Genomic DNA, 21,682 nt, shown 5'->3' with positions numbered 1-21,682 from the left:
GTTTAAGATATCGATGATTTTCAATTGGTTGTACTTTTATTTTTACAAAACATTTCAAAGATACTAAAAACTAAATTTACGGATTTGAATTTATTGTACCGTAAAACGGGGTGCCTTTGGTAGCCGGGGTGACTTTGATAGGTTTGCAATTTTTCGGCAAAATAAAGAGTACAATTAAAATACGTACGAAATGGTTTAGAATCATACTGACCGTGGTAGAGAAGTGTTCAAAGTACATCAAAAAGAACTTTTCATAAAATTTTGAAAAGTTTAAAAAGTTAGTTTATCATAGTTAAGAAAATGTTGATGAAAGTCATTATTTTAAGCTTCTCAAAGAGTCATAATTTTCTCAATGAACATGGTTTTGAATCGGAAAGCGGAATGGATTTTCGGATTCTTTGGAAAATTCCACTAGGAGAAGGTTAAATAAGTTTGTAAATAACAAATAATATGTATTTTTGAAAAATAATTTAAAAAAATCTCCAGATTTATAGACATTTTCAGTAGAACAAATTTTATACAAAATGTGAAAACATGTGATTCGTTCTTCGAATTCAGTATAAAATGCAATATAAATCGATTATTTTATAAACATAACTAGTTTTAACAAATTTCAGACAAAATTCCGACTTTTTAACAATTTTACCTAAAATTTATGTGTATTTTGTTAAAAAGCTTATAAACTTAGTTAACTAATCATAAACATTGATTTTTTTTTCTTAAAAACTATATCAGCTACTTTAGTGATGGTACATTTAACGTACAAATAAAGTTTGAACATCTTAAATATGATTTCAACAAGAAAAACTATGACTATCAAAGTCACCCCGGAATTTAAACTAAGAATTTTTAACGTAATTCTTTTTCTAAACACTATTGAAACAATTTTTTTTTTCCAAAATAGTGCATGGACTTTGTGTGGCCTAAACCAGTACATGTTTTAAAAATAATAATCTTGAGAAAAACCTTACCTGTTAGAAAATATTCCAAAAACAAATTGAAATCCTATCAAAGTCACCCCGGTTAACGGTAATTGAAGCAATTATACGGGTAATTCTCTACCAACTCACACGAAATCGGGAAAAGTTGCCCCGACCCCTCTTCGATTTGTGCGTGATCACGTCCGAGGTCCGTTTTTGATATCTCGACGGAGGGTGACCCCTTCCATTTTTGAACATGCGAAAGAGGTGTTTTTCAATCATTTGCAGCCTGAAACGGTGATTAGAAATTTGGTGTCAAAGGGACTTTTATGTAAAATTAGCCCCGATTTGATGGCGATCAGAATTCGGCGAAAAACACTAAAAAAGTTTAAAAATTCTCCCATTTTCCGTTACTCGACTGTAAAATTTTGGAACATGTCATGGGAAATTTAATCGTACTTTCGAATCTACATTGAAGGGTCATTTTTTCATTTAGAACAAATTTTTCATTTTAAATTTCGTGTGTTTTTTTGCTTTGTTATTTTTAGAGTGTAACAATGTTCTACAAAGTTGTAGAGCAGACAATAAAAAATTTTGATATATAGACATAAGGTTTGCTTATCATCAGTTATCGCGATTTTACGAAAAAAGTTTTGAAAAAGTTACTTTTGCGTTTCTCTTTGTTTCGTCGTCCGTGTCTGTCGCGGGTGACCATGAACGGCCATGATCGATGACGACCAACTTTTTCAAAACTTTTTTCGTAAAATCGCGATAACTCGTGATGTTTATAAGCAAACCCCTTATGTCTATATATCAAAATTTTTGTAATTGTCTGTTCTACAACTTTGTAGAACATTGTTACACTCTAAAAATAACCCTGCAAAGTTAGAAAAACACGAAATTTTAAAATGAAAATTTTGTTCTAAATGAAAAATGACCCTTCTGGGACAATGTAGATTCGAAAAGTACATTAAATTTCCCATAAAATGACATGTTCCAAAATTTTTACAGTCGAGTAACGAAAAATGGGAGAATTTTTAAAACTTTTTTAGTGTTTTTTCGATGAAAATACGTTTTTCGAATTCTGAGTACGCCATCAAATCGGGCGTCTAATTTTACATAAAAGTCCCTTTGACACCAAATTTCTATCTCATCACCGTTTCAGGCTGCAAATTATTGAAAACACCTCTTTTTCGCATGTTCAAAAATGGAAGGGGTCGTACCGCCCTCCGTCACGAGATATCAAAAAACGGACCTCGGATTCGTGATCAGGGACAAAAGTTACCCCTTAGGACAAAGTTTCACGCAAATCGAAGAGGGGTCGGGGCAACTGCTGTGTGAGTTGGCGGAGAATTACCCATACATAAATGCTTTCTTTACTTTCAAAGTAACATACTACACTGAGAAAAAAATACAAAATATCAATAAAGTCTTCTAAAAAAATCCCGGAATACTACGGGTGTTTATCCATTTTGTGGTCCCAAAGCTCAAAATTTGGAAAATGCAAAAAAATTGCAAATTTCATTTAAATTGCTAAGATAATCGAAATACAATACAATTTTTTAATGAAAATATATGATTTAAGCAAACATATTTTTTTGCCAAATTTACATTTATGTTATGTTTGGCAATGATTACAGAAAATCCTAGCATTTCATGAAAATTGTGTTATTTCACGCTGTCCGCGAAATCGATAAAATTCACAAACCCTAATAAGAACTAAAAAATGTGAGAACGGAAAAAATGGACAATTTTTTAAGATAACTTGTTTTTACTCAAAATATTTTTCCCAAAATCCGTATTTTTTATTTTTGAGGTTTTTATATTGGTTTTTGGAAAAAAAAAAGATTTTTACCCAACTTTTTTCAACATCAGTTTTTTTTATAAAAAATTAAATATGCATTCAAAATTATGGTTTTTTTTTTTAAATTTTAGTCTTTATTTTCAAATTTTTATTTGTGAGAACTATTTTTAAAAAATCGAAAAACTGATGTTTTTCAAGTCAATATTAAACGTTTTTTGTCCCCAACATATCCAAATAATATGAAAATACGATGTAAAAATAGGTCCAAAAGAAACAGATTTTTTTGTATTTAAGTACCATTTGTGTATTGACAGTAGGCTAGTTCATTTCCCAATGGTATCTGATCAGAAATTTTAAAATTTGGTCTAAGATATGAAATAGAGTACATTATTTATTTGTAGACGTTTTCAAAAGTTATGCTTGATTTTAACATTATTTTTATTGAAAATATTAGAAATTTTCACTAAAGTTTTATTTTTTAGCATTGAAAATTTAACTAAAAAATTATGAAAATTTGGAAGGTGTAATTTTAAGGGTTGAATATTACCTCTTTTATGATGTAATTTTACATCAATTTAAAAAGTGACATTACACCAGAAAAGTGGTAAGATAACACATTTTCAGAGGTAAAATTACTCATTTTTTCTGACATAAAAAATGTATCCCTTACCAGATGTAATATTACCATGATTTTTTTACTGTGTAGTTTCCGAGAGATCGTCAGTTGAAAATTACAGGTTTAATTAAATGACACTGAAATCGATTCGAATTCTTTGTGAGGTATTATCTCAGAAACTAATTGTCTGTAGGAAATTTTCTCAGCCTAGCAAAATATTTTTTTGGATGTCCCTTGTTTTTCAAGAAGTATTTTTAAAGTGCATAAAAACGAGAAGAAATTGATAATATATGGCTATAACTTGAGAACGGCACATAACATTTGAAAAAAGCACTACAGTCATCCCACATATTCGGAACGGTTTCCAGATCGGCCAATGTTCAAAAAATCATAGCAAATCGATAATTGAACTTAATGACTCGCGTTTACCTTCATTTGAAAGCTTTTCTTGCGATCTTTCGAATGCTGTATCGAACAGCTGCAAATTTTAACTTTTATATGAAGTTTTTGAAGAATTACTTTGACCCTTGAAATCCACAAATTCGGAACACTTTTTTCTTACGAATGTAAACAAACTTTGGATCTCTCCAGGAGTACATATTTGTTATCAAATAATGACTTCACACATTGAAACCAATGAAACTCAAGCTTGGTGATGTATTATACGTGGTTTGGCACAATAACATCCCACAATTATGAAACAGGCCATTTAAAGGCAGTGTTTTGCTGCTCTGGACAAAATAGTCTTGGTATGAAGTTTTTTGTTCAAAAAGTACTACTTTTACTTGTGAAATAGCAAGATAATGTCCAAATGAAGGTTCTAAAAATAGTAAGGTTGACAGAAAAGCTACTTTGGGCATGCTATTGACAAATCATCATAAAAGTGTTCCGAATTTGTGGGTGTTCCGAATATGTGGGATGACTGTACCATGTAAATATAAAAAAAACAAAAATTTTAAAATACGTATTTTGGGAATTCAACTTTTAATGATAAAAAAAGAGATTTTTACCATAAACTTATTTGTTACTTTTAAGTCCTTATCATAACCAACAATTTTGCCGAAGACACAAAATCGATCAGAAAATCCCTTCTCAAGATACTCATCTCTTATGACCAGAACCCAAAATGTATAGAGACTTGTACGGAAAAAAATACTGATGCAAAATTACTTCTTTGGACGTAGGCAATGCAAGGACGAAGTTTCATCTAAATTATACAAAAAATACAAAAGAAAGTCAATTTACGAAAACGAAGAGACAAAGTTTGAGCCAAATCTAAAAATACAAAAAAAAAATGCGTGAAATCTGCCGATTTTGTACAGAATTGTTCAGTTGTATTGGAAATTGGAATACTAAAATGTTTTTTTTTTAAATAAAAAATAAGACTAAACATCATAATTTCACAATTTAAAATTAAAAAACTCCCAAAACACTTAAAATTTTAAATCGTTGCAGGAAAATTTACTTTGATTTGTTTTCAGTTGATTGCACTTCTAATTTTAGTTAAATTGGCAACCCTGTCAAAAGTATGAACACCTAAATGCATTTTGAATAACTACCCAACTCGACAATTTTTTAGTTGGTGTCAGAAATCGAAAATGATAGATTTGGGCACCAAGTTATGACTTTCAAGAAAACGTCACGGTTCTGCTTTGATCAGTAATTAAAACAAATACTGGTACACATTAATTCTCAACTTACTCGCATTCAGGTGGAATTTGAAGGTGCCAAACACGAAATCCGACGGCTCAGCGAAGAAATCGAGTTGCTCAACTCGCAGGTGGAGGAACTGGCCAGCTTGAAGAAGATCGCCGAGAAGCAGATGGAGGACGCGCTGACCGCGTTGCAAGTGAGTGTTTTTTAAGTTAATTTGTAGACTGCAAATACAAATACTAAACATACAATCGCTTTCTTTGTTGCCGCAGATTGAGCGCGAGACCAAGTACGCGCTCAAGAAGGAGCTTGATACACATATCAATCGGGAATCGATGTACAACATTAGCAATCTGGCAATCAGTATACGGGGAATGGAGGAGAGCACGCTCAACAGCAGCGACTGCGAGGACGAAATGCCCACGCTCAAGTATGAACTGAGTTGCTGATCGCTTTGGATTTTTATCAACGGACTGTTTTTTTTGTTTAGGGACTCGACGCTGAAGCGGCTAGAGACGCTGGAGGCGGAAACGGCCGACCTCAAGTCGCCGGACGGCACCAAGGTCGACCTGTTCTCCGAGATCCATCTGAACGAGCTGAAGAAGCTCGAGAAGCAGTTGGAGCTGATCGAGAACGAGAAGATCTGCCTGACGGCGAACCTGCGCGACGCCCAGCAGAACCTGGACAAGAGCCAGAACGAGATGCAGAACTTTATGGCGAAGCTGACGCTGCTGGCGGCCCACGTGGACGCGCTGCAGAACCTCAAGAAGCAGATCGCCGCCGAGGACAAGTTTGCCAGTGAGTGTTGGCTGAACGTTGGTCGGGTTGGTAGAGGATTAACTAAATTTCTCTCTTTCAGACGTATCCAACAACAAGGACAAGGTGATGAACGACAAGCTGAACGAGGCGATCCTGCAGTACTCGAACTGGTTCACGCTCAGCTCGAAGGAGATCGACACGCTGAAGGCCGACCTGGTCGAGCTGCAGAAGGGTCTCAACTGCTCGGACGCGATGGCCGTGCTGCGCAACGAAATCACCAATTTGAAGAACAAGGTAACACCAGTGTACTTGCGTGTCATTGAGTCGTAGAACTAACCTTTCTCTCCCTCTTTGTAGTTGCTGTCTTCGGAGCAGAAATCGTTGGACCTGCACAGTGACGTCCAGGTTCTCACGACCCTGTCGCAGAACGCCGGCCAAAGCCTGAACTCGACCCGCAGCAATCTGGTTTCGCTCAGCGACGACCTCGCCCAGCTGTACCATCTGGTGTGCACCGTCAACGGCGAAACGCCGAACCGCGTCCTGCTCGACCACAAGAACGACGATCTGAGGTGGGAGGAAGTCTCGTTGATCGTTTAAGGTCTCTCTTCTATTCAAATCTTGGTTCTTTCCACAGCTTCGACAACGACTCGCTGTCCGCGATCCAGTCCCAGCTCAAGTCCGACATCCTCACCTCGAGGCCGCACGTGTTCGAGGACCTGCAGGCGCTGAGCGACGCCGTAGAGATCAAGAAGTACGTCGACACGATCAGCGACCAGATCAAGTACCTCAAGACGGCCGTCGAGCACACGATCGAGCTGAACAAGGACAAGGTGTCGGACGTGGCCGCCGGCGACAAGGACGCCAAGGAGGAGATCGCCGACCTGCACGAGCAGATCATCAAGCTGAAGAGTCTGCTGTCGACGAAGCGCGAACAGATCGCCACCCTGCGGACGGTGCTCAAGTCGAACAAGAACACGGCCGAGGTGGCACTCACCAACCTCAAGTCCAAGTACGAGAACGAGAAGCTGGTCGTGAGCGACACCATGTCCAAGCTGCGCAACGAGCTGAGGATCCTGAAGGAGGACGCCGCCACCTTCTCCAGTACGATCCCCTTTATAATATCTTACCTCTCCATCGAAGTACTCAACCCGCCATTTTTTCCCGTAGGTCTGCGGGCGATGTTTGCCGCCCGCTGCGAGGAGTACGTGACGCAGGTCGATGAGCTGACGCACCAGCTGTCGGCCGCCGAGGAAGAGAAAAAGACTCTGAACCAGCTGCTGCGGCTGGCGGTGCAGCAGAAGCTGGGGCTCACCCAGAAGCTCGAGGAGCTGGAGATGGATCGGTGAGTGAATAGTAGTTATTTTAAGGGACGGAGCGTTTGGTACGGTATGTCCACGCTTCCTTCTTCCCCGGTTGATTTTGTGGCATGTGGCTCCGTTCACAAAATCTGTTTCATATGGTTAATGTAACGCAGTAGGTCTGGCCGCCTTAATGAGTAAAACACATTTCAGGGGTCCTCAAAATAACTGTAATGTGATATTAGTGTTAAGGAACCCAAAGTTTCGGTTTCACTAGGTTTTTGGTCGTGATATTCAAGGCAATATTACAGAGTCGTGTGGTGTTCGTGGAGGAGATCAGTTGGCGAATCAACGCGCGCGAGAATCCGCGAGAAAGTGCTAGAAGATGTGTCGCGTGGCCTTGAGAGTTTGGCCCTCAGTCGTGTTGTGTTCGTGGGGGGGATCAGTTGGCGAATCGACGCGCGATAATCCGCGGCAAAGTAGTGAAGTTTCTTGAATTTAATGATAGAAGGCTTCGCGTCGTCGTGTATATATTATCTTTCTGTTTTTGAGCCGTTTTTTTGCGGTCCGGACTGGGTAAATTCGTGGTTAAGTTGGTTGTAAAGAAGTCGTGCGCGAAGAACTTCATGAAATTCATGAGGTTGACATGATAACGAATAATACGTTACTAAAAATTTAATTTTGTTTTGAAAGCCCTTCCCATAGCATCGATGCTCGGATGGCACGCCGACGGTAAGAACTAAAAAATACGGGATTGAGAATATAATTAAGTTATTTTCAAAGCGTCAAAGCTCGTAAGGCAACGATAATGTTTCACTTTCTGATCATATCATCTACCAATGATAAATCCGGATCTAGTTTAAATTGTACGTCACCGAATAATGCGTTAATTCAAATTTCATTTCGTTTTGAAAGTCCATCCCAAAGCATCGTTGCTCGGATGGCACGCCGGCGGTTTGAAGTAAAAAATACGCGAATGATAAGTTCTTCTCATAGCGCCGTAGCTCAGAAGGCAACGATTATGGTTCACATTCTGGTCATATCATCTACCAAGATGAATCCTGACCTTCCCTTTCCTTCCCCTACTAACACAATTCCCCCACTTCCCGTGATGCTTGAAGGAGATGCTGTGGATTCAACGGTCTCATGCGGTGTCAACAGGTATAGAGCGACAAACTCTGTGTCTGATGAGTCTGCAACTTCAACTATCGGACTAACATTCCTACCTTTGTTGAACTGCATCTCCTTGGGGGGGGGGGCGCCGGTATTGACTTAAAGCAAAGATCTTCAGGGGTTATACAGTGAGGATCAGGCCTGCAAAATGTTTCCAACCCAGCGTACACATGAAGCAAACCAAAATGTCAGTTCACTGCTAGCATCTGACTGGAAGCCTACTGTGTCCGTTCAACCTCTGCCGCCTGACTCGTGCCGGTCGGCTGCTGGAGAATAAGAGACGTGAAAAAATGAGCTACACTCACTCAATTCGTGTCGTATGACTGACTCGTAAAATCCTCTCTAAACACTATTTTGACTATTTTTAAACAATTGAATGGTTTTAGACTGTGCAAAACACTTAAAACAACCATAACTTATATTCAAAATTACATTTCCACGCATAAATACCAACTTTTTGTGTAAAAACTTGTTTCTTTATGTGTGTGCGTGCAACGTCGAATGAGCGTTGGTCGACTACTGTTTCGCATTGCAGCTGCTCAGTGAGCTGGGGCACTCACGACTGAGTCGGGTTTGTTTATGTCACGGTTTTGCGGTTTAGTGAATGGATCTGAAAAATTCGTGTATGCGTCGCCGATTTTTGCGTCAGGACCCCTGACATTTTCAGCTCTGGTGAGGATGATTAGCTCCCACTACTCATCTGTTGGTTCATTGTGTAACTTCAGCTGATCCGTCAATAACGGAGTAGCAGCTCATTGGCAGTCAACCATGCTCATGCTCATGCTCATGCTCATGTGATATTCAAGGCAATATTACAGCCATCCAAAACTTATTTGATTTTTCTGTAGAAAGATAGAAATTTTATGGGTTTTCAGCAAAGAGCATTTTCGAAGTTGATATTTCGTAAATTAAACAAAAAAATAAGATCAAAAATCTGCAAAGTCTACAAATGGCACTTACGACATTGTGAAAACTAACCCGAGATTTGTTCTTTGCTTTCGACATTGTAACGCTAAACCATTTTTTATATTTTTGCCCTGAGTCAAATTCTAAATTGTGTCCTTAATTTTGTCTGTTTGAAATTAAGGGCATCTCCACTCTTGCTCCATTTTGTTGCAAAATCAGCCATCTGATTGAACGAAAACCAGTGTTTTGAAAGTTCCATGCCACGTGAGATGATGAGGAAAAAACAAAAAGAAGGGTAATTCCATTTATCTGTGAATTATCAATAAATTTCTTAGTTAGTTTTTTTTTTTTAATTTCAATTGTGATATTTTTTAAACAGCATTCTCAATTATTGGTATTGGATTTGTATAAAACTTGTCCTGTATCGGTGGTTGAGATGATCGGACCTGCAATCAAAATTTCCTCAGGGTTTCTAAATGCAAGAGTAATTTGAATTTTCATTTTTTTTCGATTTTAATTTTTTGTTTTGGATGAAACTTTTTTCATAAATTTGTTTTGTTCAAACAAACAATAGATTCGAAGAAATTGAAAAAAATGTTCGAAAATCTGTATTTTAAAAGGTAATTTTCTATTTGGTGTCTTCCACAAAGTTGGTGGCTATGCAGGCCAAGGATTGATACCTAAGAGCATGCAATGGCACTGACCTTGTTGCGTGCTCTTCGGTTGACGTCCACGTAAGGAACATCCTGGAAGGAGCGTAACTAACTACATCCGTAGTTCTGTTAGATCATCCGAATTATCTTGATCAGAACCGTATAGCTCTGGTTCCTTGCGAGTGTCCTATTTTCTTACCTCCACGTTGGCTTGGTTTTTATGATGACCTAGCTGGTGGCCTGTGGAAACGGATCGTAAACCTTTGACCACCGCGGGTCAGAGTCGAGACGGCTAAAAGAAAGGGGCGCAACAATGTGGGAAAGGGAAGTAATTTGTGATTGTAGACGGTATTGTTTTGATTCGCAGTATGTTGAGTCAACTGCTGTGGATGTACCTGAAACATCGCACAACGGGGTTTCTCTTCTCTTCATTCTCAGCTACCACCTATCTCCTATTTTTATTTTGCTCTTCTGATTCCCAATTCTTCGCTAATTCTTCTATTTAATATCCAACATTTGATTTTAATTTTTACTAACTTTTGATTCTCTTATCTCTCAAAGCTTTTCCACTCTTTTCTATCAATTGATACTGCTGTAACAAACTTTGTTTTGTTTTTTTTTTGCCTTAAAAATATACTTTTCCTTAATTTACTAGTAATATCAAGTCTATTTATCATTCGCCTATTATTTTTTCATTTTATTGCGAATTTATTTATTTGAATAATTCTTTATCTGTCCTATAAATTATCTTTTCTATAATCTAAGCTTGTTTTGTATCTCTATTTATTAACTATTGTCTAATTTTACATCTAATACATCTAGCTTCTCATTTTTATTTTTCAAAATACGCTCATCATTCTCTTACTATTGATACTTGATTTTTATAAAATAAATTCTCTTTTACTGTCTATTGTTTTCAATCTTCACCCTTTTTTCAAACAAGTGAGGTTTGAGCCCTTACTCAATTTATGGAATGGTTAAAGGATTAACACAAATATTACTATTGTATTTTTGGTAAACTTTTATAACATGCTTAGGACCAAAAATTGTAACAAAACACCGCGACAAAAGAAATAGCAACAGATAAACAGACTCAACAATAGGGAATATTTCAGGAGAAAACAAAACACAGTAAATAACAATAAGTTTTTGAATTCAAACTAAAAATAAAACAGTTTTTGCTTCAATGAAAGTTGATAGACACACTATAAATGGTTAGGCGCTTATACTTACATCAAACCCTACTTAATGTACCACCCCCGGCCGAGTTAAAATGCGTAACCGGAAAAGAAGGTGTGCATGCCTGGCACGAACACTCAAAGCGTGTTCTAGCGTGCTGCTCGTACTGACTCAGAGCAAGGGTGAGATGTAGGTGTAAGGGCAGTGCGTGTTCGTCGGGAACCTAGTGCATAAGATCGGTCAAGGCCCGTTCTTACACTGAAAATTGCGAATTGCGAATTCCACAAAGTTGGTGGCTAAGATCGTTAGATTCTGAAGAATGCCCTAAGTTACAAATAGCCTTCTTTTTGATATTTATTAACATTTAGTGTTTCAAAATTAAAATTTACTAATGCTACACAAATATTAAAGAAGGAACTGGCCTAAATTAAATATTCAGAAAAACTCAGAAAAACTTACAAAACCTTAAATTTACTGTGGTAGAGTTGTGCTTAGGAATGTTCTCTTTAATGTTGTGAGAATTTTTAAGGAAAATTTAATATTTTTTTTATATAAAGGCAGAAAATTTCTACTTTTTTTTAAAATATTTTTTCCTTCTCTTGGAAAATCCATTGTTAGAAAATCCAATTACATCAAAATGTACTATAGTACAGATCATAGTTCAATGGAACACTAAAACTCTAGTAGTTTACGTAACTGTGAATTGATTATTTACTAATAAAAACTTTTGAATTGAATTGTATTGTATTGAATAATGGTATAGTTTTGCCTTCCTCACCTTACTGAGGAAAGGCTATAAAATCACTCGAAAACTGAACTTCTCAATTAGACCTCCTAGACCCACCTTCATGTACACCTATCGACTCAGAATCAAATTCTGAGCAAATGTCTGTGTGTGTGGTGGGATGTTGATCAAAAATTGTCACTCGATTATCTCAACATTGGCTTAACCGATTTTGTCCGTTTTGGCGTCATTCGATCCGTCTTGGGGTCCCATAAGTCGGTATTAAAAATTATGCAGTTTAGTTAAGTACTTCAAAAGTTATGCTAAAAACGATTTTAACAAAAGTCCGGAAGATTGTAAAAAGGGTGGTTTTTGTAAGAAAACCCGGCATGTTATACATTTTTAGAAAGGTATTTAAAAGACCTTTCCAACGCGTCCAAGACATTGAAGATTTGACAACCCTATCAAAAGTTATTACCACTTAAGTGTTATTTATGTACTTTTTGGAAGCCGGATCTCAGATATCATGATGAAAACGTTGTCCGGATCTATCATGCGACCTATCGTTGAACAGGTAATCAAAATACCTTTCCAACGCGTCCAAAACATTGAAAATCTGACAACCCTATCAAAAGTTATAAGCACTTAAGTGATATTTATGCACTTTTTGGAGGGCGGTTCTCAGATATTTTGATGAAAACGATGTCCGGATCTATCATGCGACCTGTCGTTGGATAGGTAATCGAAAGACCTTTCCAATGCATTCAAAACATAAAAGATCTGCCAACCCTATCAAAAGTTATAAGCTCTTAAGTGTTATTTATACACTTTTTGGAGGCCAGATCTCAGGTATTTTGATGAAAACGTTGTCCAAATATATCATGCGACCTATCTTTGGATAGATAATTAATAAGCCTTTCCAACGGGCACAAATTGAATTGCAGATTTGACTACGCTATCATAAGTTGTAAGCACATAAGTGCCCTGAAATAATAATGAGATGAATAATTAGTCAAATTGATAGAACACTTAAAGGTCCGCCCTATTTTGGATAGCATTACCTTTTAAATGTGAGGAAGGCACCAACCACCTAAGGGTGGATTAAGTAATGTTTTTAATTTAATTTTTATTTCTACGTATTGACTTAACATATGGACGTTTAACTTAAAATCGCTCTCAAAGGTTGTTTATTCGTTGCAAATCTTGTTTTTTTTTCAACACTCGTCGTATTTATCCAAAACCTCGATCGTAGGGGATAGTGGGGAAACTTGATCCCCTTTTTTTGTATCGCACATAACTCTGTCATTTCTCACAAAACTATTAACGTTTTGCATAAATTGAAAGCTTAAATATTCAACTATGTTTGGCAATTTGATCTCTCGTGTACCAATAAACTCTAACACGTAAACCAAACCAATTAATCAAGCATAAGGCCGATTCCAACGACTGTAAAAAGGCAGGGATCAAGTCTTCCTAAACGCACTTTTTTAAACAATTGATTGTAAAATAATATGACGATAAATTTAACGTAAAATTAATAAGGGTTTTGTATTTGATAAGTTTATTAAACAAATCATGCATTAAAAACATTTTTTTTTTTCAATAAATTTTAAGTGTTTTCCATACAAACAAAGAAAAAAAAATCTCTAGGAGGTTTTTGGAGCACATTTTGGAAAATGTGTGTAGCTCAATCCAAACATTTTTTTTTCTTCGTTTTCTACATTGAGTTTGAGTCAATTTTGCACAACTCCCCTATCTGTCACGTGCTGAAAAAATCTTCTTTTTGCAACTTGTGGCATAAACTGCTATTTCAGTATCCTTTTGAGCAATATTTCCGATACTTAGTTTAACACTTACCTTGACGACAGAAAACATTCAAGCAGGGAAACAAAGGTTTCACTGAATAAAAAAAAATTCAACTTCAACTCGGTAAATCTCAGATAAATGTACGACTCGTTTCTTTTTAAAGTTAGCCAAAACTTGCGTGGGTAAAAAAACTAAATTTCAAGATCAACTTTCAAAAGTTTGAAAGAACGCAAACGCAACCATGAGCATGTCGGTGAGAATTAAGAACAGACGACCGTCATAGGAAGAACTTTAAACAATTGATTATCCGAAGGCCTCGGAGATATTTTACTTCGGATAATCGAATCACGAAAAAAATTGTTCGTCTTATTTAAAATTGTCGAGCCATTAACTACTCTAAAATGATTCAGATTTTTTAAATTGAAGATGACGACCAAAAATGGTTGACTTAAAAGTACGAAAATAATAAAATACAAAACATTTTTTTGTCGTGATTCGATTATCCAAAGTCTAGATTCTATGTTTATCTTTTCCGATTATATGGGAAATATGCATTCGAGTAAGTAGGTGCAATTAATTTCAGCATTTCAAAAGTACGTAAATGTATACAAATATTTCCATCATATTTTTGTGGAAAATAAATCGAAACTAGAAAATCATACCTTCATTATTTCGAAAACAATTTTCGCTACAAAAATATGGTTTAAAAAAATAATAGCAAACAGCAACAAACCTTTTAGGGCGCGGATTGCTTTGTGAGTTTCAGCCTTGCGAGAATTCGGCCTTTCGCGATTTGGCCTTTCGTAGGAGACCCCTATTTTTTAATATGTGGTTATACCTTTTAGAACTTTGCAGAACTCGATTTGTTCAAATCTGTATTTTTTGCAAACGAAAACATTGTTCCAACATTTTTTTGCGTGTGTAAGAAAAATCGTCCAAAATTTTTCAGAGGCAAGCACGACAATAAAAAATTGGAACGCTCTTTTTGATCGCAAAACATTTTTGTTTTGTTTTTTTGAGCTTTAAGCATTTTGCAAAGTGAAAGCGCTATGAACTGGAAGCAAGTTTGCTACCACGACAGGTACAGTCATCCCACATATTCGGAACGGTTTACAGATCGGCCGATGGTTGAAAAATCATAGCAAATCGATAATTGAACTTAATGATTCGCTTTTACCTTCATTCGAAAGCTTTTCTTGCGATCTTTCGAATGCTGTATCGAACATCTGCAAATTTTAACTTTTATATGAAGTTTTTGAAGAATTACTTTGGCCCTTGAAATCCACAAATTCGGAACACTTTTTTCTTACGAATGTAAACAAACTTTGGATCTCTCCAGGAGTACATATTTATTACCAAATAATGACTTCTCACACTGAAACCAATGAAGCTCAAGCTTAGTGATGTTTCATACATGGTTTGATAACTTTTTTTGTGAAAATATCAGTTAAATTCAGGTGTTCCACAATAGTGGGAGGCACAATAACATCCCACAATTATGAAACAGGCCATTTGGAGGCAGTGTTTTGCTGCTCTGGGCAAAATAGTCTTGGAATGAAGTTTTTTGTTCAACAAGTACTACTTTTACTAGTGAAATAGCAAGATAATGTCTAAATGAAGGTTCTAAAAATAGTAAGGTCGACAGAAAAGCTAGTTTTGGCATGCTATTGACAAATTATCATAAAAGTGTTCCGAATATGTGGGATGACTGTACCTACAGCGATGGGCTTGCCGTCGGGTGCAAATTTGATTTGCTTCTGTGTTTGCCACCAGCTGTGGAGACACCCTTAGGTCACTATTGCTAGTACCAATAGCTGGTGTCTTGCGTTTTCCTTTGCTACATGCCTCTCGGGTCTGTTGGTATGTCACGAGGAGAATGCGACAAAATACCAACTTGAAAGTTGGATATTTTTGTCGTCCCCCGAGGGATTCCAACTGGTGACCTCTGGATTGTTAGTCTGGTGAGCTGTTCGATTGATCCACACACACAGAAAAAAACTATTTACTTTTTAGCATTAATTTAATTCTGAATCTCCCCTCTCTTCTCTCTCTTTCCAGCGAGATGCGCCACGTGCGGCGACCGGCGATGCCGGCCCGAGGTGGTGGCAAGTCCGCCTTCTCGCGGGGTGTCCCCGCCCGCAGCAGCAACCAGAACCCGAACAACAGCAACGCCGGCAGCGGCGGCGGCGCCAACAATCCGAACCAGGCATTCTTCTAACATAAGGTGAGCGTGCAGCGTAAGATCCTAGCCTTCCTCTACACACTGCTGAAGATGTAAACGGTCCATCGTCCAAGGAAAAAACACAAACAAAAATTTTCTCATCCATCCATCCAAGCAAACGAGAGAGAGAGAGCGAGACGTTTCGGTTTTTCCTGTTTGATTGTTCGTTCGTTAGGTTTTTCTTTTCTTGTCTCTCGTTGCGCGATTCTACGTTGTTGGCCGGAGCCGGAGTTGTCCAGAAAAAAAACGGACCGGCACATGTGTTTCACCTGCGCCTCCTTTTTGTACTATACACAAGCCGTTATACCTATGAAACCAGGACTAATCATGAATGCGAGAGCGATGTGTGATGTGAGGCATATATTTTTAAATAATATTTGTAAGCTAAGCTGCGGTGCGGTGTCCCGTTTTGCCCCACCTAGACAGAGGGGCAAAGCAAGGACGGGACGCACGCAGGCAAAAAAAAGACGAGGTCGGACGAGTGTGTGAAAGTATATATCGTTAAATTATTTTGATAAGATTATAATATATTGTAACACGAGACACGGCGCGACGCGGTGTGACTAACCACAGGCAAGGAAAATTTAACCAATTACACAGAAACACACACACACATGCATCATTATTATTTTTCTCTTTTTTTTGGGTTAAGCTAAAAAAGGGGAAGATTAATGAAAACGACAAGCTGTACGCGCTGCAAGCAAAACATTATTATAACTTTTTAATGGTACCGAGCGTAGTCGGACAAAAACACACAGACACAGACAGACTCGTATGTAGAAAAACAAACAAACACAAAATATTTCTTGTTAGGAAACAAACAATTTATTGTCAAACAATAACGTTACAATGATGAAATTTGCAAAATTGTAGATATTTTTTTTTCTTTTTGTCTTCTTGTGCAATAAAAGTTTTTTGTTTTACAAATGATTTTAGAGGGTTTTTTTTCGTTTTAAAATTATCAGTTTTTTGCTGGTAAAATTATCGATTGGTACAAGCAGAGAATATAAAAAATACTGGTGCGAAGCGACGAGCAGCTGTCCGTCGATCGCAAAGCTCCTATTTTCTAACATCGGACCAAATCTTTTGTAGGGCGCGTCCGAGCGACGCGATTCAGATCGTAGAGGAAACAAAACATTAGCATGTCAGTAAAATTTGCTCCGTTTTTGCTACTTTTTGCAACTCAATTTTGAATGCCAACTGGAGCGGTAGATTTTGAGTAGAAAAATTAGAGGCAAAAGGAGCCGAATGTCGTCGATTTGCTCACATTTTTAAGTTTTCAAAATTATTTTCGGCGCATTCGGAAAATGGTTTAATTAGCTTTTTGATGCAACTCAATTGGAACTATTCCCATGTTTGTAGAAATGCGTATAATAAATAAAAAAATAGCAAAGATGCAGAAATTTTTACTCTTTAGTTCGAAATGGTACGGAAACGTGATTTTATCCTAGAGAGAGAGAATCAATTTTGCACGAAAGAGAGAATTTTTGCAAGATTGCAAAAAATTTCGCTCTCTTGAAAAGTTGTTTAAAAAAAAAGTACGGAAACGTAAATCTTCCGGAGAGAGAATATTCGCAAATACTACAACGCAACGCAATTCTTCAAAACTGAGAGAAAGCACTTTTCTCTCATTGGAATTGTGAGAATATTAATCTTGCTTTCAAAAAGTAACTTAACTGCGTTCCACCAGAAAGAGAGAATAAAATCCTCTTAAAATCTGAGAGAGAGAGATCTACTCCTTCTTTCCCAAAAATCTCAAAATGCAGTAAATCATCTTAAACTGAGAGAGAAAACTACCACCTTTCTCTCAGTGAAAATCTCTGAATTCAAATTGAGAGAGAATTTTTCTTGAACTGAGAGAAAATTTATACCTTTTCTCAGCTATTTTGCAAGAGAGTATTGGGAGGAGATTCTGATCGAGAGAGTGACTAGCTTACTAAAAAAAAGCTGCGTTATAACAAGCCATTTGGAGAGCGAGAATACTGGTTGAATAAAACTGAGAGAGAACATTTTTGCAAACTTTTTATCGGCGAAAATACTCAAAATCCGAATAGGACGTAATTCTATTAAATATAGAGATAACTTTCACCATTAGCAGAATGCAATTTTGCCAGGAAGAATAAAAATCATGCACTCCAAATTCGATCGAGGAAAAGATTTAAATTTCTGAGAGAATGTTTGCCTCGAATGAGAGAGAGTTTTTCTCTCGGTGTAAATTAGCAAAAGTGAGAAAATGAGAAAATCCTTCTCTCTCTCTCTCTATCTCTCTCAGTTACGGAAACGCAGTTACGCTGGAGAGAAGATTATTATCTTTTCTCAAAATGTGATCGAGGTATTTTTCTCTTTGTATAAATTGGCAAAAGAGAGAAAATTAGAAATTTGTTCTCTCTCTCTCAGTTACGAAAACGCAATTTTGCTTGAGAGATGATTGTTTTCTTCTCTCAAAATTTTCTCGCTCTTATGTTCGCAATTCTGCAAGTGCGGGAATAGTTTCAAAGAGTTTTTATGTTGATAAAAAAAGTGCATAATTTTCGTACGAGTAGCTTTTTAAACTGCAACCAAGCAAGCAAGCCTGCTCTAGATAACAACAGTAGTATGTAACTCAACTATCGTAGACACACTCAAAAAATCACGTAGCTTAGTTTGTTCTCAGTGGGCTCAACACTGTTGAACACTTAAAGGAAAAAAAGGTAAAGACTATTCCTTGGAAATAAAATGCGAGCTTTTTACGCGGTTGTTTTGCTGTATTTTAGAATCGTTAAGATCCGATCCGGTTAGAAAGTAAAACATTAAATCGAATAATTTTACCACTCTTTTGTTTTGGTTTTCGATTTATGTTTGTTAATCAAAGAAAGTAAAAGTAACTAAATGTGTCACAAAGCAACAAATACCGAAAGAATTTAGTGTGTCAAACATCGTTACAAAAAAAAAAAGTTACACAAGCAAAGCATCACAATTCTGTCCTTACTTTAAAAAGAAGAAAGAAAAAAGTTGTATTTTTTCTATATCAGAAACAAAAACGTTAAGTGAAACTAATCAGAAGCGTCCAAAAAATTAAACTGAAACAAAGAAACAAATTAAAAGTAATAAATTTCCGACTAAGAGCTAGGAGTATAAACAAAGAACAAATTTATCTGTGTGAAGTGAAACCAATTGAAGAAGAAACAATAAGTGTGAATTAGGAAGCAAGGTCAGAAAAACGAAGGAAATCACCGAGCCATTTATTTATTTTAATTGAATTGTGAAAATCAGTGGAAAGCGAATAAAAAACAGCGAACTGGCCACACCAAGCCAACGGTGCGGTTCGTCGCTTTCCAGCAGAAAAACAAAATCAACCAATAAAATAACGAAAATAATGTTAATCACCGTCCCTTTTTACGAGATCGAAGTAAAAGTAAAACTCAAAAACCAAACTTGCGAGAGAAAGTGTGCGCAATCTGAAACATTTGTGTAAGTAGCAAAATCAGCACCAAAACCATCCAAAATGTTCTGTGTAAATTAATGCTCGTTGATTATTGAATTAGACTTAAACAAAACAAAAAGTACCATCCTTAAAAATATCATGTGTGAAAACGATCAATTGTTTGCGTTAATTTTGAGCTTCTTTGAAAGGTCTACCCTGATGAAGATCACGGGGGCGCCGAAACGTCAACAATATGTTCGGTGAGCTTTTTTAAGTTTCGCTTGTTGTGAGCTTTTTACACCAACCAACCAACCAAACCAACAAAGCTTGTGTAGAAATCGTGTGGAAAGAAAGGCTTGTAAAAATATTGTTTTTTCTTTCCAAGGAAAATGTCGTCAAACTTTCTACTTTCTAGAGAGAGAGAGCGGTTTTAGTAGCGATAACCTACTGAGATAGTCGTAGCCACACAGTTAAAAAAAAGTATCAAAATAACCCGATTGGCCATTACCTAGTACATTTCTCGCCAAGTAGAAAATATTTCCCCACTTTTACTTCTACTAACTAGCATTTCGAGAAAAATCTACCTTAAAAGCAGTTTAAAAACGAAATGAGATTCCTTTTGTAGATACAGCTTAGCAATTGTCTTAACTAATGGAAAGTATGAGATTATCCAAAACGTCCTTCCCCTTTCTTTGCAAACAAATAAAAAAGTCCATCTCTGTTAACATTAAAAAACGAGTTACTGATTAGAGTCAAGTTTCGAAGTTTTGAACAAGCGTAGCGTGTAAGAAAGCCAAAACACACACAGATTATGTAATTGTTTAAACCAATTCACAGAAAATAGAAACTATCCAACCAATAACATTAAAAAAATAGTAGACGTTATGCATGTTTTTCAACCAACACAAACTTATTCGCAAAACAAAAAGATAGAGAAAACAAACGCCCACAAAGAACTGAGCAAAAAAAAAACAAAAAAAAAACACGATAACGATTAATCCCCCACCCTCTTAAACAAACCAACCCAAAGGTTGAACAAAACTGAAATTAATACACACACAAACCGAAAGAAGAGATATTCTAAAGACGATTGATCCTCACCTGAGACAAAAGAGACGGTTCTCGAAAAGGTTAAGTTTTGCACGCTGCTAAAATTATCATTATCGTAGGTATATTATTGAAAACACATACCGAAAGTTTGATTGATTTTCGAGCTGTTCGTTTTTAGGTGTATTTGGTTAACTCTATTAACTATTGTTAGTGTAAAGCCGTACACGAGCTTGTAGTGTTCGTTAAAAAAAAAGCAATTCTAAGTTTGGCAGCAACGCAACGTTCTACCCCTCGCTACTCCACTTCCCTAAAATATGCAGTCACAGAGAGAGAAAAAAAATGAGTGTGCGTGTGTGGCGAATAAATATATCATTTGCTAACTTATATTAATTTATTGTATCTCATTAAAAATGAACGTAATGTGTAATAATGGAACAGAAAAAAAAGATGGAGCAGAAGAAGAAAGTAAAACCAATATATTGTAAAAGTCTTACACACACAGAGAGAGAAAATGAAAAGTAAACTTAAAAGTGATAAAAGAATGGTTGAAGTTTTTGATTCGGTAGAATTGAAAGAAAGTCCCTCAAAATATATTTGTTCAAAATTTCTCAATTCAATTCTGGAGTTTTTTTTAGAAAAAGCATGAGCATGAGCATGAGCATGGTTGACTGCCAATGAGCTGCTACTCCGTTATTGACAGATCAGCTGAAGTTAAACAATGAATCAAAAATGATCAGTGGGAGCCAACCATCCGTTCACTGTTTAACCCCTGAAGACCCCGACTTTATTAGTCAATACCGGCGCCCTCCCAAGAAGCCTGCAGTTCAACAAAAGGGAGGAATGTTAGTCCGATAGTTGAAGTTGCAGACTCATCAAGCACATAGTTTTTCGCTATATACTTGTTGATACCGCTTGAGACCGTTGAATCCACAGCATCTCCTTCAAGCATCACGTGATTATTTTTTTTGGGTTAGTAGGATAAGGTATTGGCTTTTCGATGCCTCCCGAGCTACGATGCTATGGGGAGGACTTTCACAACAAATCCGTCGGCGAGCCTTCCGAGCAACGATGCTATGGGAAGGTCTTTCTAATTAGCACTCCAACACACGCGCACAGGTATTTAAATACTAAATAAATGTAATTTTTCATCACGATTACCCAGACGACATTGATGATATAGGAAGGACTTTTTTACAGTCATTTACAGTAATACTTAAACTTATTTTGATGCAACAATTCACGCGACGTCGTGCCTCCCGATCAACGATGATGTAGGAAGGACTTGAGCAAGCCAACCAGGATGAAACACGAAATACAATTCTTTTTTTTTTTTCACACACAATGCCACATAATTGACCGCGCGTGACCACCCAACAAATTGAACCGATTTTTTCTGCTTGTGGGCAAGCTAACCAGGATGGAACACGAAGCAAAATTCTCTTCTTTTCACACACAATGCCACATAATTGACCGCGCGTCACCACCCAACAAATTGAACTCTGGAGTTTTTTTTAGAA

At 36.8% G+C, this 21,682-nt stretch overlaps 1 protein-coding gene across 1 annotated transcript in view; it reads left to right on the top strand.

The window, feature by feature from the left end:
- LOC6045160 (protein bicaudal D) overlaps positions 1 to 20,707 on the top strand; it is a 66,514-nt gene extending 45,807 nt beyond the window's left edge. The window contains exons 3-10 of the mRNA XM_038250502.1: positions 5,052 to 5,189; positions 5,266 to 5,423; positions 5,484 to 5,791; positions 5,853 to 6,046; positions 6,110 to 6,321; positions 6,387 to 6,853; positions 6,920 to 7,094; positions 15,550 to 20,707. Of these exons, the coding sequence (XP_038106430.1) occupies positions 5,052 to 5,189; positions 5,266 to 5,423; positions 5,484 to 5,791; positions 5,853 to 6,046; positions 6,110 to 6,321; positions 6,387 to 6,853; positions 6,920 to 7,094; positions 15,550 to 15,709 (1,812 nt within the window). The 3' untranslated portion in view covers positions 15,710 to 20,707. The remainder of the gene's footprint in view (positions 1 to 5,051; positions 5,190 to 5,265; positions 5,424 to 5,483; positions 5,792 to 5,852; positions 6,047 to 6,109; positions 6,322 to 6,386; positions 6,854 to 6,919; positions 7,095 to 15,549) is intronic.
- Positions 20,708 to 21,682: the final 975 nt, after the last annotated feature.

Source organism: Culex quinquefasciatus, chromosome 2, assembly GCF_015732765.1.
Source record: "Culex quinquefasciatus strain JHB chromosome 2, VPISU_Cqui_1.0_pri_paternal, whole genome shotgun sequence".
In the NCBI taxonomy this organism is placed as follows: Eukaryota; Metazoa; Arthropoda; class Insecta; order Diptera; family Culicidae; genus Culex; species Culex quinquefasciatus.
This window is presented reverse-complemented; position numbering and strand designations above follow the sequence as displayed.